This window comes from Branchiostoma floridae, chromosome 17 (genome assembly GCF_000003815.2).
Source record: "Branchiostoma floridae strain S238N-H82 chromosome 17, Bfl_VNyyK, whole genome shotgun sequence".
Lineage (NCBI taxonomy): Eukaryota > Metazoa > Chordata > Leptocardii > Amphioxiformes > Branchiostomatidae > Branchiostoma > Branchiostoma floridae.
The window spans coordinates 16,587,356-16,604,996 of NC_049995.1; the positions used below are offsets into that span (position 1 = coordinate 16,587,356).

Genomic DNA, 17,641 nt, shown 5'->3' on the forward strand with positions numbered 1-17,641 from the left:
TAAAGTAAGTGCATTTGATTTTGTCTTTTTCTGTTAAAAGTGATAAATATCATTTGGCAAGGTGCGTGTGCCTGTGTCATATTCCTTGTTTATGTTAATTAATCTCCAAACAGATCCTATTGTGCGCATTATTAAGCTTGCCGAAGGAGTGTAGCCGGCCTGGGTGGGAAATACACACTCCTAGACCGGCTACACTTCTTCGACAAGCTTTGATACTATCTTATCCCACCGTAGGATCTGCTTGGAGATTAATGTTTCACAGTTGCAAGGCTTTGATCATGCCATACCACGCTGGCCAAACAAGCAAAAGGGCTGACTAGGTTGGAAGGGAAAGGTCTACCAGAGAGAGAGAGAGAGAGAATAAGCAAGCTATTATATAAAAGAGGGCTTTGATTGCATTGTGACGTAGACCTAATAGCCATTCCCCGTTACCATCGCATATTTTTGTCCGAAAATTGAGCATAGAAGATGAACAAGATCTTAAAGAAGAGTGTAGATTTTTTGTATACAGCAAAGTGCAGCTTTATAGATCAGATACAATCTATGTTTCCCTACTGCATACCTTAAGTAATACAGACAAATTCATATTTCTAATGATTATAGACAAACCTTTAATTCTGAAACAAACCATGTTCTTACGAACCTCCCGCAGATTGGCCAATGCCTTGTGTAACTTTCTTTCTGATTCGATGTATGATGTTAAATGCCGTCATAACAGATATGGCATGGCATCTTCTGATCGGTCGACGTCCTCTGGCTATATGATAATTCTAATTATGCCAACCTAATAATTGTTGCATTAAATTCTTCCAGTACTAGTCCACCCTTACCAGTGTACTGACGCCGTGAGCCGCAAACGTGTGGCGATCATCGACGCAGGCGTGTCAGTGCCTTGTGTAACTCTACTTCGGGCGTTTGTAGTTTATAATTCAACACTAGTCATATAACACCACTTAGCGAATTCTATGACGTAACGGCATCGTGACCGATATGAAATGGGGCTCTCGGATTGGTCAGAGTTCTTCTTCTGGCCGTATGATTATAAAGTAGACCAAACTAACAATTGTTGTATCTTGAATTCTTCCAGTCAACCCTTACCAGTGTCCTGACTTTGTTCACCATGAGCCGCAAACGTGTGGCGATCATCGGCGCAGGCGTCTGCGGGCTTACGTCACTCAAGGCGTGCCTAGAGGAGGGGCTGGAGCCCGTGTGTTTCGAGAGGCACGATGATATAGGTAAGACGTGGTTTGTCTCTTGGATCAGTCGTCTTTTTTCTTCTCCTAAGTCCCTCTCTCTCTCTTAACTCGCTTTCTATATCTTTCTCTCTCTCTCTCTCTCTCGATCCGTCGGATATGTGTGTGCGTGTGTGTGTGTGTGTGCGTTTGTGTGTGTCTGTATATGTATATGTGCTTGCGCGTGTGTGTGTGTGAGAGAGAGAGAGAGAGAGTGTGTGTGTGTGTGTGCGTTTGTTTGCATGCATGTGTGTGTGTGTGTGTGTGTGTGTGTGTGTGCTTATGTCGAAGCAGTAAGATGTTGAATAATGTTTTGTGACTTAATTGTTTTCTAGGAGGAGTTTGGTACTACACGGATGAGGTCCGTCCCGATCAGGGCTCCAGTGTGTACAACTCCCTCATCACGAACGTCAGTAAGGAGTCGTCGTGCTTCAGTGACTTCCCGTACCCGCGTGACTATCCAGCTTACATATCCTGCCTTGTTTTGGGACAAAATGGATCGAAATTGTAACGAAATGGAAGAGAATTCCTGGCGTTTTTTTTTTGTTTGTTTTCTTTCATAGGAGGAGTTTGGCACTACACGGACGAGCGGTGTACAGAAAGTGTGAAATGGAACGAAATTTCAAAGGAGGAGTTCGGTACTACATAAGCGGATGAAAAGTGAACAAAACGTGCGAAATGGAACGAAATTGGATTGTAATGAAACGAAATTCCTGACCCTTGTTTTGTTTTCCTTGCTAGGAGGAGTCTGGTACTACACGGATGATGTCCGTCCCGAACAAGGCTCAAGTGTGTACAACTCCCTCATCACCAACGTCAGTAAGGAGTCGTCGTGCTTCAGTGACTTCCCCTACCCGCGTGACTACCCAGCCTACATGTCGTGCCACTTGCTACACAAGTACCTGCACCAGTACGCAGAGACGTTCGGGCTCAGCAAGTACGTCAGGCTCAACACTAAGGTCAGAGTCTTTATGAAAAAGACACACACTCAGACAAATGACAAAAAAAAAAGATGTATGAGCCAATTGCAAAACAAATGACACAACTTATCAAATTTCTGCCTTCGTTAAGTGCTAATGGCCAATACCCCAGAAACGTGACTTAACAAATTTAGATTCAAGAAATACTCAGGAAATACTCTGGGACTTTATCAAATAAACTGTTATTCAACTCGGACACACAGACAAATGAGTAAAAAGATGATAATTTTATTTATGAGCCGACACAAAAGACACAACTCTGTGCTTTCCGGCTGCCCCTACAGCCTTCGTTATGTGTGAATGACCAGTACCTCAAACACGTGACTTATTAAAGGCGGGCTCAACACTCAGGTTAGAGACTTTATGAAATAAAACATCCGTCATGATGCAGCACGATTAAGCACATCACTTTGAAAGTTAGGCCAAATATGACGCATGTGACGTCAGCCCTTCTAGGGATGGATCCATTAAGGATTAAGAGATCGAAAATGTTGGGCATTGTGCAATCTACCATAATGTGGTATAATTTGTTTGATAAATTGCACCTTTGACTTAATACCATTGGCACGTTGATTTTTTTTTGGGGGGGGGGGGGGTATTTTACTTGTTCGACACCGAAAGCAAAGTAAGGTGCGTTGTACTTTTCACCCACAAGGTGGTCGAAGTTCGTAAGGCAGAAGACCACGTGACCACTGGACGCTGGATCGTGTCTTCGGTCAGCATGGCGGCGGAGGGATCTCCCAGAGAGGAGATGTACGACGCCCTGATGGTGTGCAGCGGTCCGTTCTCTAGATCCTTCACCCCAAACTACCCCGGACTCGAACAGTACACCGGCCTCACCATGCACAGTCGGGAATACAAGAGTCCCGACCCGTTTAGAGGGAAGAGAGTTTTAGTTATTGGTGCGTATAGTACTAGTACTCCTGTCGTCATCAGAGTACAATCCTAGTCTTTTAATTTAACTTGACTCGACTTCACTTGATCTGACATAAATAATCCTGGATCGATCTGCTCTAACCCATTTGAAAAATCTAAGAAGCTAGAGAAAAACGTAACGTTACATGCAAACCAGGAACACGGAGGTTCTACTTATCAATTTATATGATAATGCAGGTTTCTCTGTGGCAGAGACTGTCATTACTTTCACAAAGAAGGTTATTATAGACATTTAGTGCCGTCTGTGCTTCTGTTGTTGAACACTATGACTAGAGATGCTCTTGCTAGATCCGTATGATATTTGGTAGGTAGGTTAGAACCCAACAAAAGTCAAGTTCGATATTGAGCGCCCTAGAGGCTTTATATGGTACTGCAGTGGAATGTCCGGTTTAGATATGTCTTTCTGGTATAGGACTGATTTAGTCATATTAACTGATGTGGTAGTGTTGAAGCAAATCATTATTTGTGTCACCCTCACTTCTCTCTACGCATCTTCCCCTAGGGGCGGGAAACTCAGCTGGTGACGTTGCAGTAGACGTTTCTCATGTGGCTTCAAAGGTGTGGTTCTTTTGATTTGACTCACTCTTACCTTCAAATGATTTTTTTTGGTTCAACACTTACCTTCAAATGCTTCCTTCCTCAAAACAAAAACGGCAGTGTCACATCTAGTAGTTCTACAAGTACCATCATTAGCCTACAACTATACGCCAAAAATCCGTTACCTAAACAACTAGATAGGATTATGGAAACGGTCAGACCGACTCAGACGTTTCAGACACCATCCGGTGTCTTTCGTCAGTGACACTTGTCAGTGACACGTTGTCAAAAACGTCTGACCGTTCCCATAATCCTATCTAGTTGCTTGAGTCCGTAAATACGTTTTGGCGTATCTTATTACTTGGATGTCTAGCCTTCAGCGCTACAACTACATGTTGTATATCCACTCATTTGTAATTTCCCGTCATGCTGACCATCTCCAAAGGTGAAAAAACTATTTTCTTTAATACGTCAGGCGAAAAGTAATGAACGCGCTGATGTAATCCATAGAATTTACTTGCCGTGGCCTAACATGTTGTTCAATAATGATAAACGAATTTTAAAAATATTACGAAGTTATAACATTGCTCCCCAGCTGTACCTGAGCATGCGGGACGGCACGTGGATCTACCCGCGCCTGTCCCACGGCGGCACGCCCATAGACATGCAGGGGTCCCGGGGACTCCTCACCTACCCCGCCTTCATCTAACAAAAACTACCCACTAATGCTATACCATTGCTCCCCAGTTATACCTGAGTATGCGAGATGGCACGTGGATTTACCCCCGCCTGTCTCATGGCGGCACACCCATAGACATGTTGGGGTCCCGGGGACTCCTCACCTACCCCGCCGTCATCAACGCACACAGGTAATAGTAGTAGATTGGTTTATTCAGTCCTCACATAAAATATACAGGGCCTCGCAGTCATCTATAATGGTTGACTGAATTGTGCATGCGTTTACAAAAGTGGTAATGTTATAGTTGTATTATATTAAATCGCTATTTTCGAAAAAAAAAACAAGTACTGTTTACAATACGTACGTGTTACCGATTTGATTAAAATCAATATATATGGACAGAATAAAATTGTCAAACATTGATATCAATTTTCATCTTCACTACACAAGACAGACAGTAGGTATTGCACTTATAGTGTGCTGGTGACATTTGCATCATTCAGCAACTTAGTCATGTAAGGTAAATCTTTCTGAAATGTTCAGTTCTTGTTCTGAAACTGTCCAGTTGTTTACTTGCAGGAGGAGACAGACTCTAGCTGAGCACGTCAACCAGAGGAACTACGGATTGGAGACCGCGAAGGACATGTACGAACATGTCATGGTCAATGATGAGCTGCGGTACAGCCTCATAAGTGGCAAGGTGTGCATTCTTGAGTGCCTATTTGATTATGTGTGTTTGTGTGTGTGCGCGCGTGTGTGAGTGTGTGGCTGAGCATGTGTGTCAGTATGAGTGTCACGGTGTGTGATTGTGTGTGTCTCTGTACGTGTGTGTGTGTGTATGTGTGTGTATGTGCGTGAGTGTGTCTGTCTGTCCGTGCCCGCGTGTTTGTAGTTTGTCAGTGCGTGTGTGCGTCTGTCCGTGTGTACGAGTGCGTGCGTATGCGTGTGTCTATGGACTGGAGATTGCGAAAGTGAGCAATTCGCAATACTATGAATGTACACAATTCAGCATCGTGTTAACGTTACATCCTCATCAGTGTAACACCAATCTATCTATACCTGTAGTCCTCTACATGTAACGGTCGCAAAGTGGTATTAGTAAGGGGCTGCGGTCTGCTATCACAATGACTATAATGTTTTACCTTCAGGTTTTGTTGAGACCTGGAGTGACGAAGTTCACTCGCACGGGGGCGCTCCTTGCAGACGGCACCAAGTTGGAAAACATCGACGCAGTTGTGTTCGCAACGGGTTATGTAGAAGCCAATGTCTCTTACTTGGACGACTCAATCCTCGCAAGTAAGACATCATTTTTAGGTTTTTGGCATTTTTATTGATTTTTCACATTAATCTTTCATTGTACTACTTTGGAGGTATCATTGAAGTAAACTTATCATTCTCCCTTTCCACCTCAAAAATAAAGGAAACACAAAGTGATGAATTTACGGTATACGTATACAATGGCGAATTTAGGGCCCGCTCCGTTATACATAACGTTATTTATCCTCCGACAGTAGTCAAATTTCGGCAACGTATTTTCAGTTGTTGTTTTCAAACAGGACCTGAAACTAAAAAACGAAATAAGAGAATTTGTCCAATTAGAAAGTTTTTTTATTCAATGCCATGAAGTAGACCGCCTGTCAGTTTTATGCAGTAGACCGTATGGCAATACATGTTTTGAATGAACAAATACGAATCTATAATTACAGAGGACCCCACGAAGTTGGACCTGTACAAGCTCGTGTTTCCAGCCAACCTGCCCCACCCCTCAATGGCCGTGATTGGTTTCTTCCATGTCCGAGGGTCCATCCCGCCTGTTGCCGAGGTCCAGGCCCGATGGGCTGCCCGGGTCTTCTCGGTAACGCGATAGCTGTTGTTTGACTTTACTTTTATGTGTTCAAATGTGTCTTTTTTGTTCAACTTAAATCATGTGATTGTCACAAGTAGAAGGTTATTTCACAATAAACCATACAATCGCCAAAACACAGTCACTGAAGTGTCAATAACGAAAGATAGTGGATGCTATATGAAACGTCTGACTGATGTTTCCAAAATCCTATTCAGTTGCTTGAGTGACTGCTTTTTGGCGTATCTTGTTACCTGGATGTCTTACCTTCCGATCGACAAACCACACAAACATTCATTCGCACATTTACTCATTAATGTATTCATTTATCGCCTGTCATCGGCCAATTCTTCACAGAATACAATTAAAAGGATTAAATGGAACAGAATGGACTAGAATAGAATAGAATAGAATAGAATATAGAACAGAATAGAATAAAAAAAGAATAGAATAGAATAGAATAGAATAGGCTACGGCGGAATAGAGCATATCAGAAAAAAACAAGTTTACTAACTTGTAAAATCATACTTTGTCCTTAGACGAGAAATTGTATTGAGTTGTTGTTTGTTAATTGATTGATCACTTTTGTTCTTTATTTTCATTAAGGGTCGAGCAAAGCTTCCAGACCGGCAAACCATGCTAGAGCGCGTGCGCAGAGACAGGGAAGACAGACACCGGATTCTTGGGAAACACATGCGCAGTAAACTACCGGTACTTCTTCCTTTTTCATGGAGAAAACTTATAAAAGTACAAAATTAATTCAAAATTCAATGCTGCAATGCCCTACCGGCCATTGATCAAGTTTAGACTGAAAACCATTCAATTGTATCCTACGATGTCTCCTGAAAATTTTCGGGTTAAATTAGCATGCAATTATATATACTCAGTTATAATGATGAGATTAGTTTCCAGTTGTATTTTTCACCATCCATTTTCCTGCACAGAGGGGACCAAAGAGGAGTTTTCAGACGACTTTGGTCTCCTTTGTGAAGGAGAACGATCACCGTCAATAGTTTTGAAAGTCTTCCATTAGATGACCAATTCAAGTGTCATAATTAACACTAAAATGATAGAAAATGTTTACTCTTGTCAACTTTTCTCTGAAAATATCTATTTTTCTTGAATTCCACAGAAGATCGGTGTTATCCCCTATCGTGACGAAATAGCGCGGGAAATCGGAGCCATGCCAAGTTTCTGGAAGCTTCTACTCAAAGATCCCCGGTTAGCCTTCCGAGTCTACTTCCAGCCGCCCCTACCGGCCCACTACCGCCTTGTCGGTCCGCACCAGTGGCCTGGAGCCGCTGACTACACCAAGGAGGCTGTCGGGAACACCTTCTACAGCCTGAGGCATGCCGGGAAGGATGTGACGTCACCCAGCAAGATGGCGGCGGTTTCTTCGATTTCAGTTTTGTTCGTTGTTGTCGTTGTTATTGTGGCAGTCGTAATACGAGTTATAATGTAATATTTTGTCACGCGAAATGTTAAATGATTGGTCAGACTACCGTCCACGCAAGGTAAGTTACTTTGGTAGTAAAATTGAACTGTGCAATACTTGTGTGCCAGAACTTTACACTTCGGTACGATGTATGCCCAAATATATTGCTAGGCTAGCTAGACCAAGTGAATGTAAACATGTTACATTTCTAGCTAGATATTTTGACATGTTGAACTTTTAATAACCCTTTCATCTATGTTTTACTGATAAAAAAATTGACAACTAAAATACATTTTAGATCCATACATTTATTAGAGTCCTGTTCTTTATAAAGTCCAGTACAATTAATCCATTACAAAACTTCTCTCAGCTCCCTTTCGTATACACCAAGTCAAGTGTTCCTCTATTTTGAATTACCATGAGGATCTCTCAATGGACGTCCAGCAAGTACAGTGTAATGTTTTGTGTTTTGTCCTAACTTTAAAATTGGCATTTGGGCTTAAACAAGGACTTTCTATCAGGCTTGGGCTTAAAGTCTTATCTTTACGAGATGCTTTCAAAGTGATTGTCAAAGAATGCACTACTTCTTTGTTGAATGTAAAAATAGTAATCCATTTTTCTTAACCTCTACTTTCACCACTGCTGTTAGCATTGAGCTTTCTTCTTCTTATATTATACATATTACATACTCATACCTCCTCAAGATGTGCGACTTTATTAAATGCTTGTTTCCGAAAAGAGCGTTGGACTTGTGTAAACAACTACTAGGGAAACTGCCATAAAAATGCGTATGTACAGCGTTCTAATTTACTTCCTTGCTCTATTTCTCCTTTTTGTCTTGGGCTTTCTAAGGAAGGGCGTTTCCAATGTCGAAGTGACATCTTGGTCTGTACGTTTTGTTTAAACTTATTCTCAAAGCAAAGATTACAGCCAAGGGGTGTGGGATTGTAGTGACCGCAATTTTTCGTCATTTGCCCTGCCTACACATAAAACAAATAAAGACCACTACTAAGCCATTCCATGTAATTTCTGCTTGGAGAATAGCTACTACTAAGGCTTTCAAGTTCAAGCATTCTGAAAATTGGGTAAGTATGACTCCCTGGGTCACAACAAGTTTTCGGTCAGTCCTCTGATCATTCAAAAGTTTAAATGACCCGACTAATATATCACGTGACCTTAATGGCATAATGTGACGTCAGCGACGGGTCAAAGGTACCCTACAGTCGGTATCGGCCCCCGTCTCGATTAAGGGATCGTTGATGGCCACTTTTACTCATCTTAGGAAATAATCCTGTTCCTTGTACAAAAGCGGCAGCCTGGCTTATTCCAAACTCACTGATTGTCATGGGCACCAAAAGCTTGCTGATAAAATCATTACAATTGTGTACGAAAATAACGCGTACAACTTTTACAATGTCGATTGTTCTTAAAGATGATCCTTCATGCGAATCACATTTAAAGTGGTTTATCTGTAGCAGAGCGACAATAAAACCCCACAAATACAAAAGCGAAGTTTCTTCTCCCTTAATATTTGCAATTCTTCAGGGTGCCTATATTTTACCTCGTCCATATAAAGTTAAAATACACGTAGCTGCCATGTTGTATTAACTCCTTAGAATAAATTTGTCTGTGCTTTTCTGGCAGAATATCCTTTAAGTTAGTTTAAAAACGACCAAAAATATACTTGTACTTTCCAGACAGAAAACTGGCCCTGGTACATTTCGCTTTGGCAATGTGATGTCGATTATTTGGTCAAAATTCATTCCGATAGATTACGTTTTCATTATTTCCAAACTCCCCAAATTCAATTGACACTACTAAATGGCTAGCCTCTACCAGGCTCCACAGGTCACAAACTGTACTCCTCGGCCATTTAACTCCTCTGATCTGGCGTGTTTTCTGCATTATAGTGCCAATTTCAACTATTTTCCCAGCGACCTGTGGAGCCTGGTGGAGGCTACGCAATGGTAATCTCCAAGCAGATCCTACGATGGCATAAGATAGTACCAAACTAACCAAGGGGTGTAGTCAGTCAAGAGGTGTCCATTTGCATTGTCCCTGGTAGAGGAACACTTTCCTAAGCCGGCTTCACACCTCTTCCAGCTTTTGATACTATCTTATGCTACCATAGGATCTGCTTGGAGATTACTCAATGGCTAGTTTTGCTGCATGGTCACGTCGCCTTGTTGCAGTGCACACCCTCGGCGCTAGGGAGAGCTGCTACCAAATGGCTGCTGCTGCACGCCGCAGTGAGCCGCCTTCCGTTTGGGGGTCCTCAAACCGGTGCGCTCACGGTCACGGGAACGCTCTGGAGTAGAAAAAGTGGATTGATGAATGAATTTATGAATGAACGAACGCTTATTTAGCTAAAAGACTAAAATCAAAGGTGACGAGTAAATAAATACTTTGTTTAGCTTGGGATGATTGTCTACCATTCACCGATGTCAGTTGTTGATGCATTCACCAGTTGGTTTCTACATCACGCATATGTTGGATATTGAAGCTTGCGGAAGGTGTAAACCTACCCGAGTTGAGTCTCATCTGTGTGTGAAGGGGCGCCAGTCTCGGGAGGGAGATGGTCCGCTTTTCGGTACACGGGACAGCTGCGCATGCGTCGCCAGATTTCTTTTCCTCGCACTCTGTTCCCTTGTGAGCTGCAAGATTTGAAATTACCAAATTTGTTTTTCATACGAGCGATCGCGCTGACGTCACGGTTACGTCACGTGACGTCATGGTAGGCAAAAAGCTGCTGGTGGGCGAGGAGGACGGCCTGAACCCTCCTCGCCCACCAGTTGCGCGCGGGAAACGCAAACATGCCGACCAGTTGTTGTGCGATGAATTGTACTAACCGGAAGGATAAAGGCAGTAGAAAGAAGTTTTTTTAGAATCCCTGCGGAACCAGGACGAAGGGCTGCATGGCTTAGAGCCTTAAAAAGGTCAGATTTTGAGCAGGGAAAGAAAAACCCGACCGCGGCGTGGACACCACGAGGCCACGAGAGAGTGTGCAGCGACCATTTCATCTCAGGTTTGTGATCTATATGTTTTATATTTTGTTGTTGTCCCCCTTGCATAAATACATTTTTCGTGATGTAATAGTGTACTTTTCGTTACACATCTGCGGAAAGCTTAAGTAAGTTTTGTCGCTGATTCATGCCATATCAAGGATAGTGAATATTAATGTTACATGTATCAAAGTTTTACAGCGCGTCCACGTGGGAGGGGGGGGGGGGTCTGACTTATAAATAGTGGTAAAGTATCTGGGATGGACGTATACATATATAGTATACCAGAAGTATAACGTACATCACTTAACTGATTGACGAAGACATCTACAAATGTTTTAAAATGTCTTTAAAATCATCTACATCTACATGGGAATACCCCCAGATGGCCCCTACTGGAGCATATTGTGTGGGGAGGCCCCCAGCGGGTAGACCTCCACCTTGGTCCGGACCATTGTGGGATAGTGCAGGGGAAAGAAAGAACCAGACTGTGGAGTTTGATCCACTCACACCGGGATGATCCCCTGCTCTTTTCGATAAGTGTGGTGGGTTCTTTCAGTTTAACATGCCGAGGTGTGTAGCCGAAGCCAGGTACTCATTTTTCACCTTAGTGAAGTGAGGAAATAGGTGTAAAGTATGGTTTAAGTACCTTTCCCAAGGGCACTACAACAAAGTGACCTATCAGGGATTCCAACTCATACTTATCTTTGGATTATGAGTCCTACACCCTAACCACAAGACCAATTGCCACCTCATTTTAAAATCATGTTTATAATACTGACAAGTTCTTTGCTTCTTGCATTGCAGGGAACCCTTCTAAAGACCCTGCAGATCCAGATTACGTCCCAAGCTTGTTTAACCTCCCAACCTCAGCAAGTTGCAATCGTTCAAGAAACCCAGTTGCCAAGAAAGATCGGTAGGTAACATTGGGGTTTTCAATGTTTCTTTATTGAAATTTGATTTACTGCTCATGCTGTTCATGCAGGCAGGCTGTTCATGCCTGTGTGAAACATTGCTATACTCTACCTCCTTGCCTGAGAAGATGACCATGAAAGTTTTACCAAGGATTCAGTTAAATCTCACAAAGATCCTGTAAGTTACTCATGTTAGAGTTTACACCTAGTCAAATGTTTTATATTTCATAACATTCACAGCAGTAATCACTAAATGCTATGCTAACAGAATGTATGTAGGAAACAAAGCATGCAACTTTGATTTACAACTTACAACATGCTTCATTGTTTGCAGGTATATGCGTGCAGCAAAAAGGCTGCGGGTGTCATCAGAGAATGAAGCCCCACCTACATCACTAAATGGTAAGGGCATTACAGAGGGAATAAGAAAAGTGTCTAATGGATACAATCAGTAATCCTAAACATATAAATTCTTGATCAACAGTTTAATCTATCATTCTTGCTCAACAAGTAAATCTATCACTTGTCACTTATTCAACATGAATCACATACCATACACACAAGACTACTTGCTACAAAGTTTATCCGCTTGGTTTTCGGAGTGGGGATATAGATGTGAATCAAGTAGAGAAGCATGCAACCTGCATGAGTAAAATATTGAAACAACAATACATACATATGAATCAGAGTTTAGAACATTCAGTTCAGTTCAGATATATGACACTCATAATCACATAGCACTTTCATTGAACTTCGGATTTGCTTTATTTCAGATGAAGAAATGATCGCTGACCCTCCTCCTGAAAGTGTAGAGACTCTGAGAGACCCCCTTCCTGAAAGTGTAGAGACTCAGAGAGAACAGCTCACAAAAGTACAAGAGGAGAAATGTAAGTTGGAACAGTTTTGCGAGTCCCTTCAAAGTGAAGCTGACAACCTTAGGGAAGAACGTGATCACCTTCAAGAACAAATCAAGAAATCATCAACATCAGCCTCCAATCTCACAGATGCAAAATGCAAGCTCTTCACTGGAATACCTACTGTTGCACTGTTTATGTTTGTGTTTAGACTTGTTAGTGATTTCATTGCTCCTCTAAAGTCCATGTGTCAGCAGGATCAAATACTCATGACTCTCATGAAGTTGAGACTAGGCCTCAAAAATGCTGATCTAGCTTTGAGATTTAGTGTTTCTGCCTCCACAGTTTCAAAAGTCATAAACCGTTGTATTCCAATCTTAGCTGTCCGACTAAAGTTCCTGATTCATTGGCCGTCCAAGGAAACCGTAAAGCGCAATCTTCCCAAAAAATTTCGGAAAAAAAAATACTCAAACTGTAGAGTCATCATTGATTGCTCAGAGATTTTCACTGAGAGGCCATACAATTTAAAGACCCGAGCAAAGACCTGGAGTAACTATAAACACCATCATACGTTCAAATTTCTGGTAGGTATTACACCTTATGGAGCAGTGTCATTTCTGTCCAGTTCCTGGGGTGGAAGAATTTCTGATAAAGACATTACGCTAAAAAGTCGTTTCTATAACAAAGTGGAATATGGTGATATGATTATGGCAGATCGGGGATTCACCATTTCTGAGGAACTTGCCCTGAAAGGAGCAACACTAGTTATGCCACCATTTACCACAGGAAGGACACAACTCCCGGGGCGTATCGTCCAAGATGCCAGACAGATATCAGCTCTAAGAATTCATGTAGAACGTGCAATTGAAAGAATCAAGAACTTCCAAATTCTCAGCCAAATCTGTCCATTAACATTTGCCCCTCTACTCAGTGACAGTGTTGTTATCTGTGCGGCTCTTACAAACTTACTTCCAAAGCTAATCAAGTAATTTTTAATGGCAATGTTGTCTGCACGAGCTGGCCTTTTCTGTATATCAAAATACTGAGATTGAAGGTAAAATGTTAAAGGGACACAAAACAAATTTTTGGGAAGCCCACTACAATATAATAAGTATACCACAAAGTACAATTCTTACTTGTTTTACATTAGTTTTTTAAAACATGACATAAAACTGTAAAATGCCTTCTATTGTTATACTAGTATTTTTAGTATTTCAAACTGTCCAGTAGGATTTAGCATTGACAACAGGGACAGAACCAATGGCCCCTTGGTTTTCTCTTGATGCCAACACATTTGTAATGGAACCATTCTGACTCACATTCATTGTTATCACACTTTACCATCCTACCATATGCTGGTTTCTGACAAGAACAGTAACGTTTGTTTGGGTCATCATCTTCCTGGAAAGTCACATCTACTCCAGAGTCTCCACACTGTAACTTGTGGGTCAGTATCTCAGGGATAAGACTGGACTTTACAAACTGGACACATGTAGACAACATTACATTTAACAGTGACTGGTCCCTTGGAACATTTACTACAACCATGCCTGCATTAGTCCACACTACAAAATCACATGTTGAGACACCGGTAACCAGCATATGTGTCTGGACTTGGGTGTAATATCTGTGCCCTGTCTTTAGCTTACAATCCTTATCTAAACAGTAGTTGGCATCTGATAGACACAGATCTGCAGCAGGATAGATGTCCCTGTACTTGTATGGGCACTTGATCTCAATCACAGTTCTTCCATGGCATGAACACTGTCTCATCCCATCAGGAGATGCACCTATATATACAACAGTAATGTTCAAATTAGTGGCAAAGTTTCTGATATTTCAAACATGAACATAATGTACTTACTTTTGATACTTGCCAAATGCTGCAAATGGCACATATTCACTTGGTACGAATACAGTGCAATTGTTAAAACAAGTACATGTATTTCATTGTTACATCAACAAAATCATAAGTCAATTAGACATTGTGTAGTTGGTACTCAATTACATGTACTATACTTCATAAGTTTGAAGTAAGAGCCAAAATTAGCTATACCTATGAAGGGAAAATCCTTGTAGAGAATGAGCCCCACTTCCTCCAATTTCACATCCTTGCAGATGCACAAGGTAGCTTCCAGGTACTGTTGCCTTGCCTTCTCCTCCTGTTTCATCCCCCATTGTATAGCTGGAACCTGAAAGTGAAATTCCCTATTTAGAATTTCTGACATAGAAAGCACAAATGAATTACATCTCTAATATGACACTATCTCGCATTGACTGAACATTTAGACTGTCACACTTTGCAGAAATATTTAGACTCCTGGTATTGTTTAAATCCAAATAAAGATCAGAGCTACACTTGCTCTGGGATTATTATGGTACATGTTCCAATATACAGGGTAATGTTGTCTCTTTGTGTGCCTTAATTACCTACGAAAAATGGCTTCCTGCAAGTGTACACTGTACTAGTTTTCAGTTAACTCACTTGGCTCAAATCCTTGCAGTCATATTGCATGACCTTCCGTACTGCAGTGGTGGGGTTTGATGCATGAAGGACATCATGCATGGATGTAGAAGTCACACGACCCTTGCGTTGCTGACGCCATAAAGCAGACTTGGACTGCCCCACTGTAGCTTTGTTGAGGTTTGTGATTTGCTCGGGGTTGCACCGAACATCCTCAAGGATGCTGTCTACACTAACACTAGTAACAGGGACTTTGGCTGGATGACAAGACCTGTATACCACAGGGGGAAGCGTCTCTGTGTTGACATCTGACTCATCTTCTGATGCTGTGTCTGTGTCCTCCTCCTCTTTAATGACAGCACTGGCAGTGGGACACAGCTTCCTCAGTTGTGAGAAAGCAGAAGCGGCCTCTTCTTCACTGAGTGGTGGCACATCACACTGCGGCTTCCGGCGCGCCTTCTTGATCTGGACTCCATGTTTAGGGTGCGAAAAGTCCATGTCCTCAGCCCTTTGTGGATCAACCTGAAAGAAATAATCCACAAAATGAATTATCAATAATATATGTGAGAAAAAGCATTATACAGTGGCCATGTCAGATATTACACTTTACAAAGAGGAACATCTTAGCCTGCAGTCCAACCTTGTTGTGCTTTAGTTCGCTCCCAAAGGTCGCTACCCCATGGCATTGACGGGGTAGCCACCGTTGGGAGTGGACTAAAGCACAACAAGGCTGGACTCCAGGCTAGGAACATCTACTATATTGCTGTAAATCTATAGTGTAGTGCTATATATTGTGAATTGGATACATGTAAATGCCACATGATTTTGTAGAAGCAAAGAAATCCATTCATTAATGTAAGTTATAACAGTCTACTTAGGCAAAAAAATTGTAGACATTGAAAAAAATTCTACTCAATTATAATGCCCAAATATGAACAGACCTTATCTTTGTAATATTTGTTCCACACGGCCTTTCTGCTGGTGCATGACGTCCGTTTTTCCTGAAGAGACCTGGAGGCCTCCACTGCGAACAGCAGTGCAGCCACATGGCTGCAGACCTCTCCCAATCTACATTGAAATATAACAAAAAATGAGTATACATTATAGGTACTATAGTCAGGAGCAATTTTAGAGTTAATGGTAAAAGGAACGGATAAGTTGGCCAGCTTCACAGTACAATGAAAGATTTGCCTTATCTTCTCATTATGGAAGTCTCTGTGATATTTGAATATTTCTACTATATACACATTTCTTTTAGCATTATCTACATCTACATGATGATATGTGTTAGTATACTCACTCTCAGGAACTGTTGATAACTCCAAATTACCTAGAAAACGAAACACATCAACAAGTAAAACCTGCAACAAGAACATCAACAAGAAGAAATGCATTTGCAACAGGTACAAATACAACTGGAAACCATCAAGCACAAGAACATGAACCAAGGAAAAAAATTAAGACAGTTATCTTGCCACATACAAACTGCATGGTCGCTCCTCCCTGGAAATATACGGAGGAACATTTACAGGTGAGTACTAGTTTGACTTTCATTATTTCTAAAACTGTTTCTTGCCATGGACCTCATCTGACGAGAACACTGTTAGATAAAAATGTGACTTTTTGGATATGATGGTCAATGCAGTTATATTACCTACCCTGCCATACAAGTGCAGTGAGCTGCCATGACATAACCCTCTTTTTTGGTCAAACACACCCATGGGTTGTGAGGAGTCTCTGTTACTCTCTGTCCTGAAACACAAATGTAACAGAAAAAAAAGATAATACAGTAAATATAAAAACGTATCTGACAGTTAAATACTAATCACGCATCTCATTCTTCATCTTCAAGAGTTCTCACTACAGGTACATGTAAGTAGAAATATTGTTCCAATGCACTCCAACACCCACCTGGCACAACCTTGGCCTTAAGGAAGCAGACCTTCACATTTTTTCCAATAGGGTGGTACCTGCACTCCCTCACATGGCCACTTATAAAGAGATTGTACGCCTCCAGGGATTTATAGGCTTTCATGGCTTCTCCGTTAAACGGACCTGGAGCCTCGATTAGGTAGGTGTAGATGCACCCATAGTCCGTATCTGGCCAGAGGCTCAAATCATCCTTCCAACCTGTATAACATACAAATGATAATAAACATAACGTTACGTAGCCAGAATTTCTAGAGATTAGCAACAAACACATTTACACGTACTCATGTTTTTGTAACCTTTATCTGACACAAAAATCTACCTTATCAAAATCTAGAAACACATGTACACATGATCCTCACCTGTCAGACTGTATGGGTCAGGTAGGCGTACACCGTCACCAGTCACCGCCGAACCAGTCACTTCCGGGTTTGAACTATCGCCGGCGTCTTCGACACTTACCATTAATTTCTCAAAATACCTGGTTCGGTCATTAGGCTCCAAAGAGCTAATGTAGCTGTTTGAAGAACTCATATTGATTAAACGTATTAATTAAACCACATTAGGAACAGAAATATAACAGCCCGGAACGGATGACAGAAAGCCCGTACGGCGGGAAAATCAAAACAACCGGAAACACATGACGGAAGTCAAGAGGGCAAGGGTCATTTTCTCCCAAAATATTACACAAGAAAAAAAAAAAAAGACTAAGAAGTAGTGAAAAAAATACAAAATCTGAAAAAATCCCATGGATGCGATAAAAACGTGGCTGAAAATGCGCAAATTCGCGTAAACAGTACGATCTGCTTCCGCGCCGGTATGCTAATTAGTAATCT

General features: G+C 41.6%; 3 protein-coding genes and 1 long non-coding RNA gene across 6 annotated transcripts; 2 read left to right on the forward strand and 2 right to left on the reverse strand.

The window, feature by feature from the left end:
* Window positions 1-1,109: 1,109 nt before the first annotated feature.
* LOC118404395 (dimethylaniline monooxygenase [N-oxide-forming] 2-like) lies at window positions 1,110-8,374 on the forward strand. Its single transcript, XM_035803465.1, has 11 exons — window positions 1,110-1,235; window positions 1,974-2,191; window positions 2,868-3,114; window positions 3,651-3,706; window positions 4,281-4,382; window positions 4,433-4,554; window positions 4,944-5,064; window positions 5,513-5,660; window positions 6,071-6,219; window positions 6,814-6,918; window positions 7,340-8,374. Exons 1-11 carry the CDS (start codon window positions 1,121-1,123, stop codon window positions 7,667-7,669), a joined length of 1,713 nt encoding a protein of 570 aa, XP_035659358.1. The 5' UTR covers window positions 1,110-1,120; the 3' UTR covers window positions 7,670-8,374.
* A 674-nt stretch (window positions 8,375-9,048) lies between these two features.
* On the reverse strand, window positions 9,049-10,299 carry LOC118405163. The gene is made up of 2 exons (XR_004829849.1): window positions 10,168-10,299; window positions 9,049-9,950 (listed from the first exon to the last, which is right to left on the reverse strand). It is a non-coding gene; the product is annotated as an uncharacterized LOC118405163 (long non-coding RNA).
* Window positions 10,300-10,478: 179 nt separating this feature from the next.
* Window positions 10,479-13,615, forward strand: LOC118405148. 2 transcript variants are annotated; one of them, XM_035804572.1, is made up of 4 exons: window positions 10,479-10,667; window positions 11,452-11,560; window positions 11,893-11,960; window positions 12,332-13,615. In XM_035804572.1, the coding sequence occupies exons 3-4, from the start codon at window positions 11,897-11,899 to the stop codon at window positions 13,399-13,401; spliced, it is 1,134 nt and encodes a 377-aa protein (XP_035660465.1). In that variant the 5' UTR covers window positions 10,479-10,667; window positions 11,452-11,560; window positions 11,893-11,896; the 3' UTR covers window positions 13,402-13,615. The 2 variants fall into 2 exon arrangements, with proteins under 2 accessions (XP_035660465.1, XP_035660466.1); XM_035804573.1 differs by lacking the exon at window positions 11,452-11,560 and having other exon boundaries at window positions 10,480-10,667.
* Window positions 12,629-17,521, reverse strand: LOC118405141. Of its 2 annotated transcripts, none has more exons than XM_035804560.1 (7): window positions 17,168-17,521; window positions 16,788-17,006; window positions 16,535-16,628; window positions 15,818-15,944; window positions 14,898-15,398; window positions 14,516-14,604; window positions 12,629-12,861 (listed from the first exon to the last, which is right to left on the reverse strand). In XM_035804560.1, exons 1-7 carry the CDS (start codon window positions 17,337-17,339, stop codon window positions 12,816-12,818), a joined length of 1,248 nt encoding a protein of 415 aa, XP_035660453.1. In that variant the 5' UTR covers window positions 17,340-17,521; the 3' UTR covers window positions 12,629-12,815. The 2 variants fall into 2 exon arrangements, with proteins under 2 accessions (XP_035660453.1, XP_035660452.1); XM_035804559.1 differs by having other exon boundaries at window positions 12,646-14,202; window positions 14,469-14,604; window positions 17,168-17,508.
* Window positions 17,522-17,641: the final 120 nt, after the last annotated feature.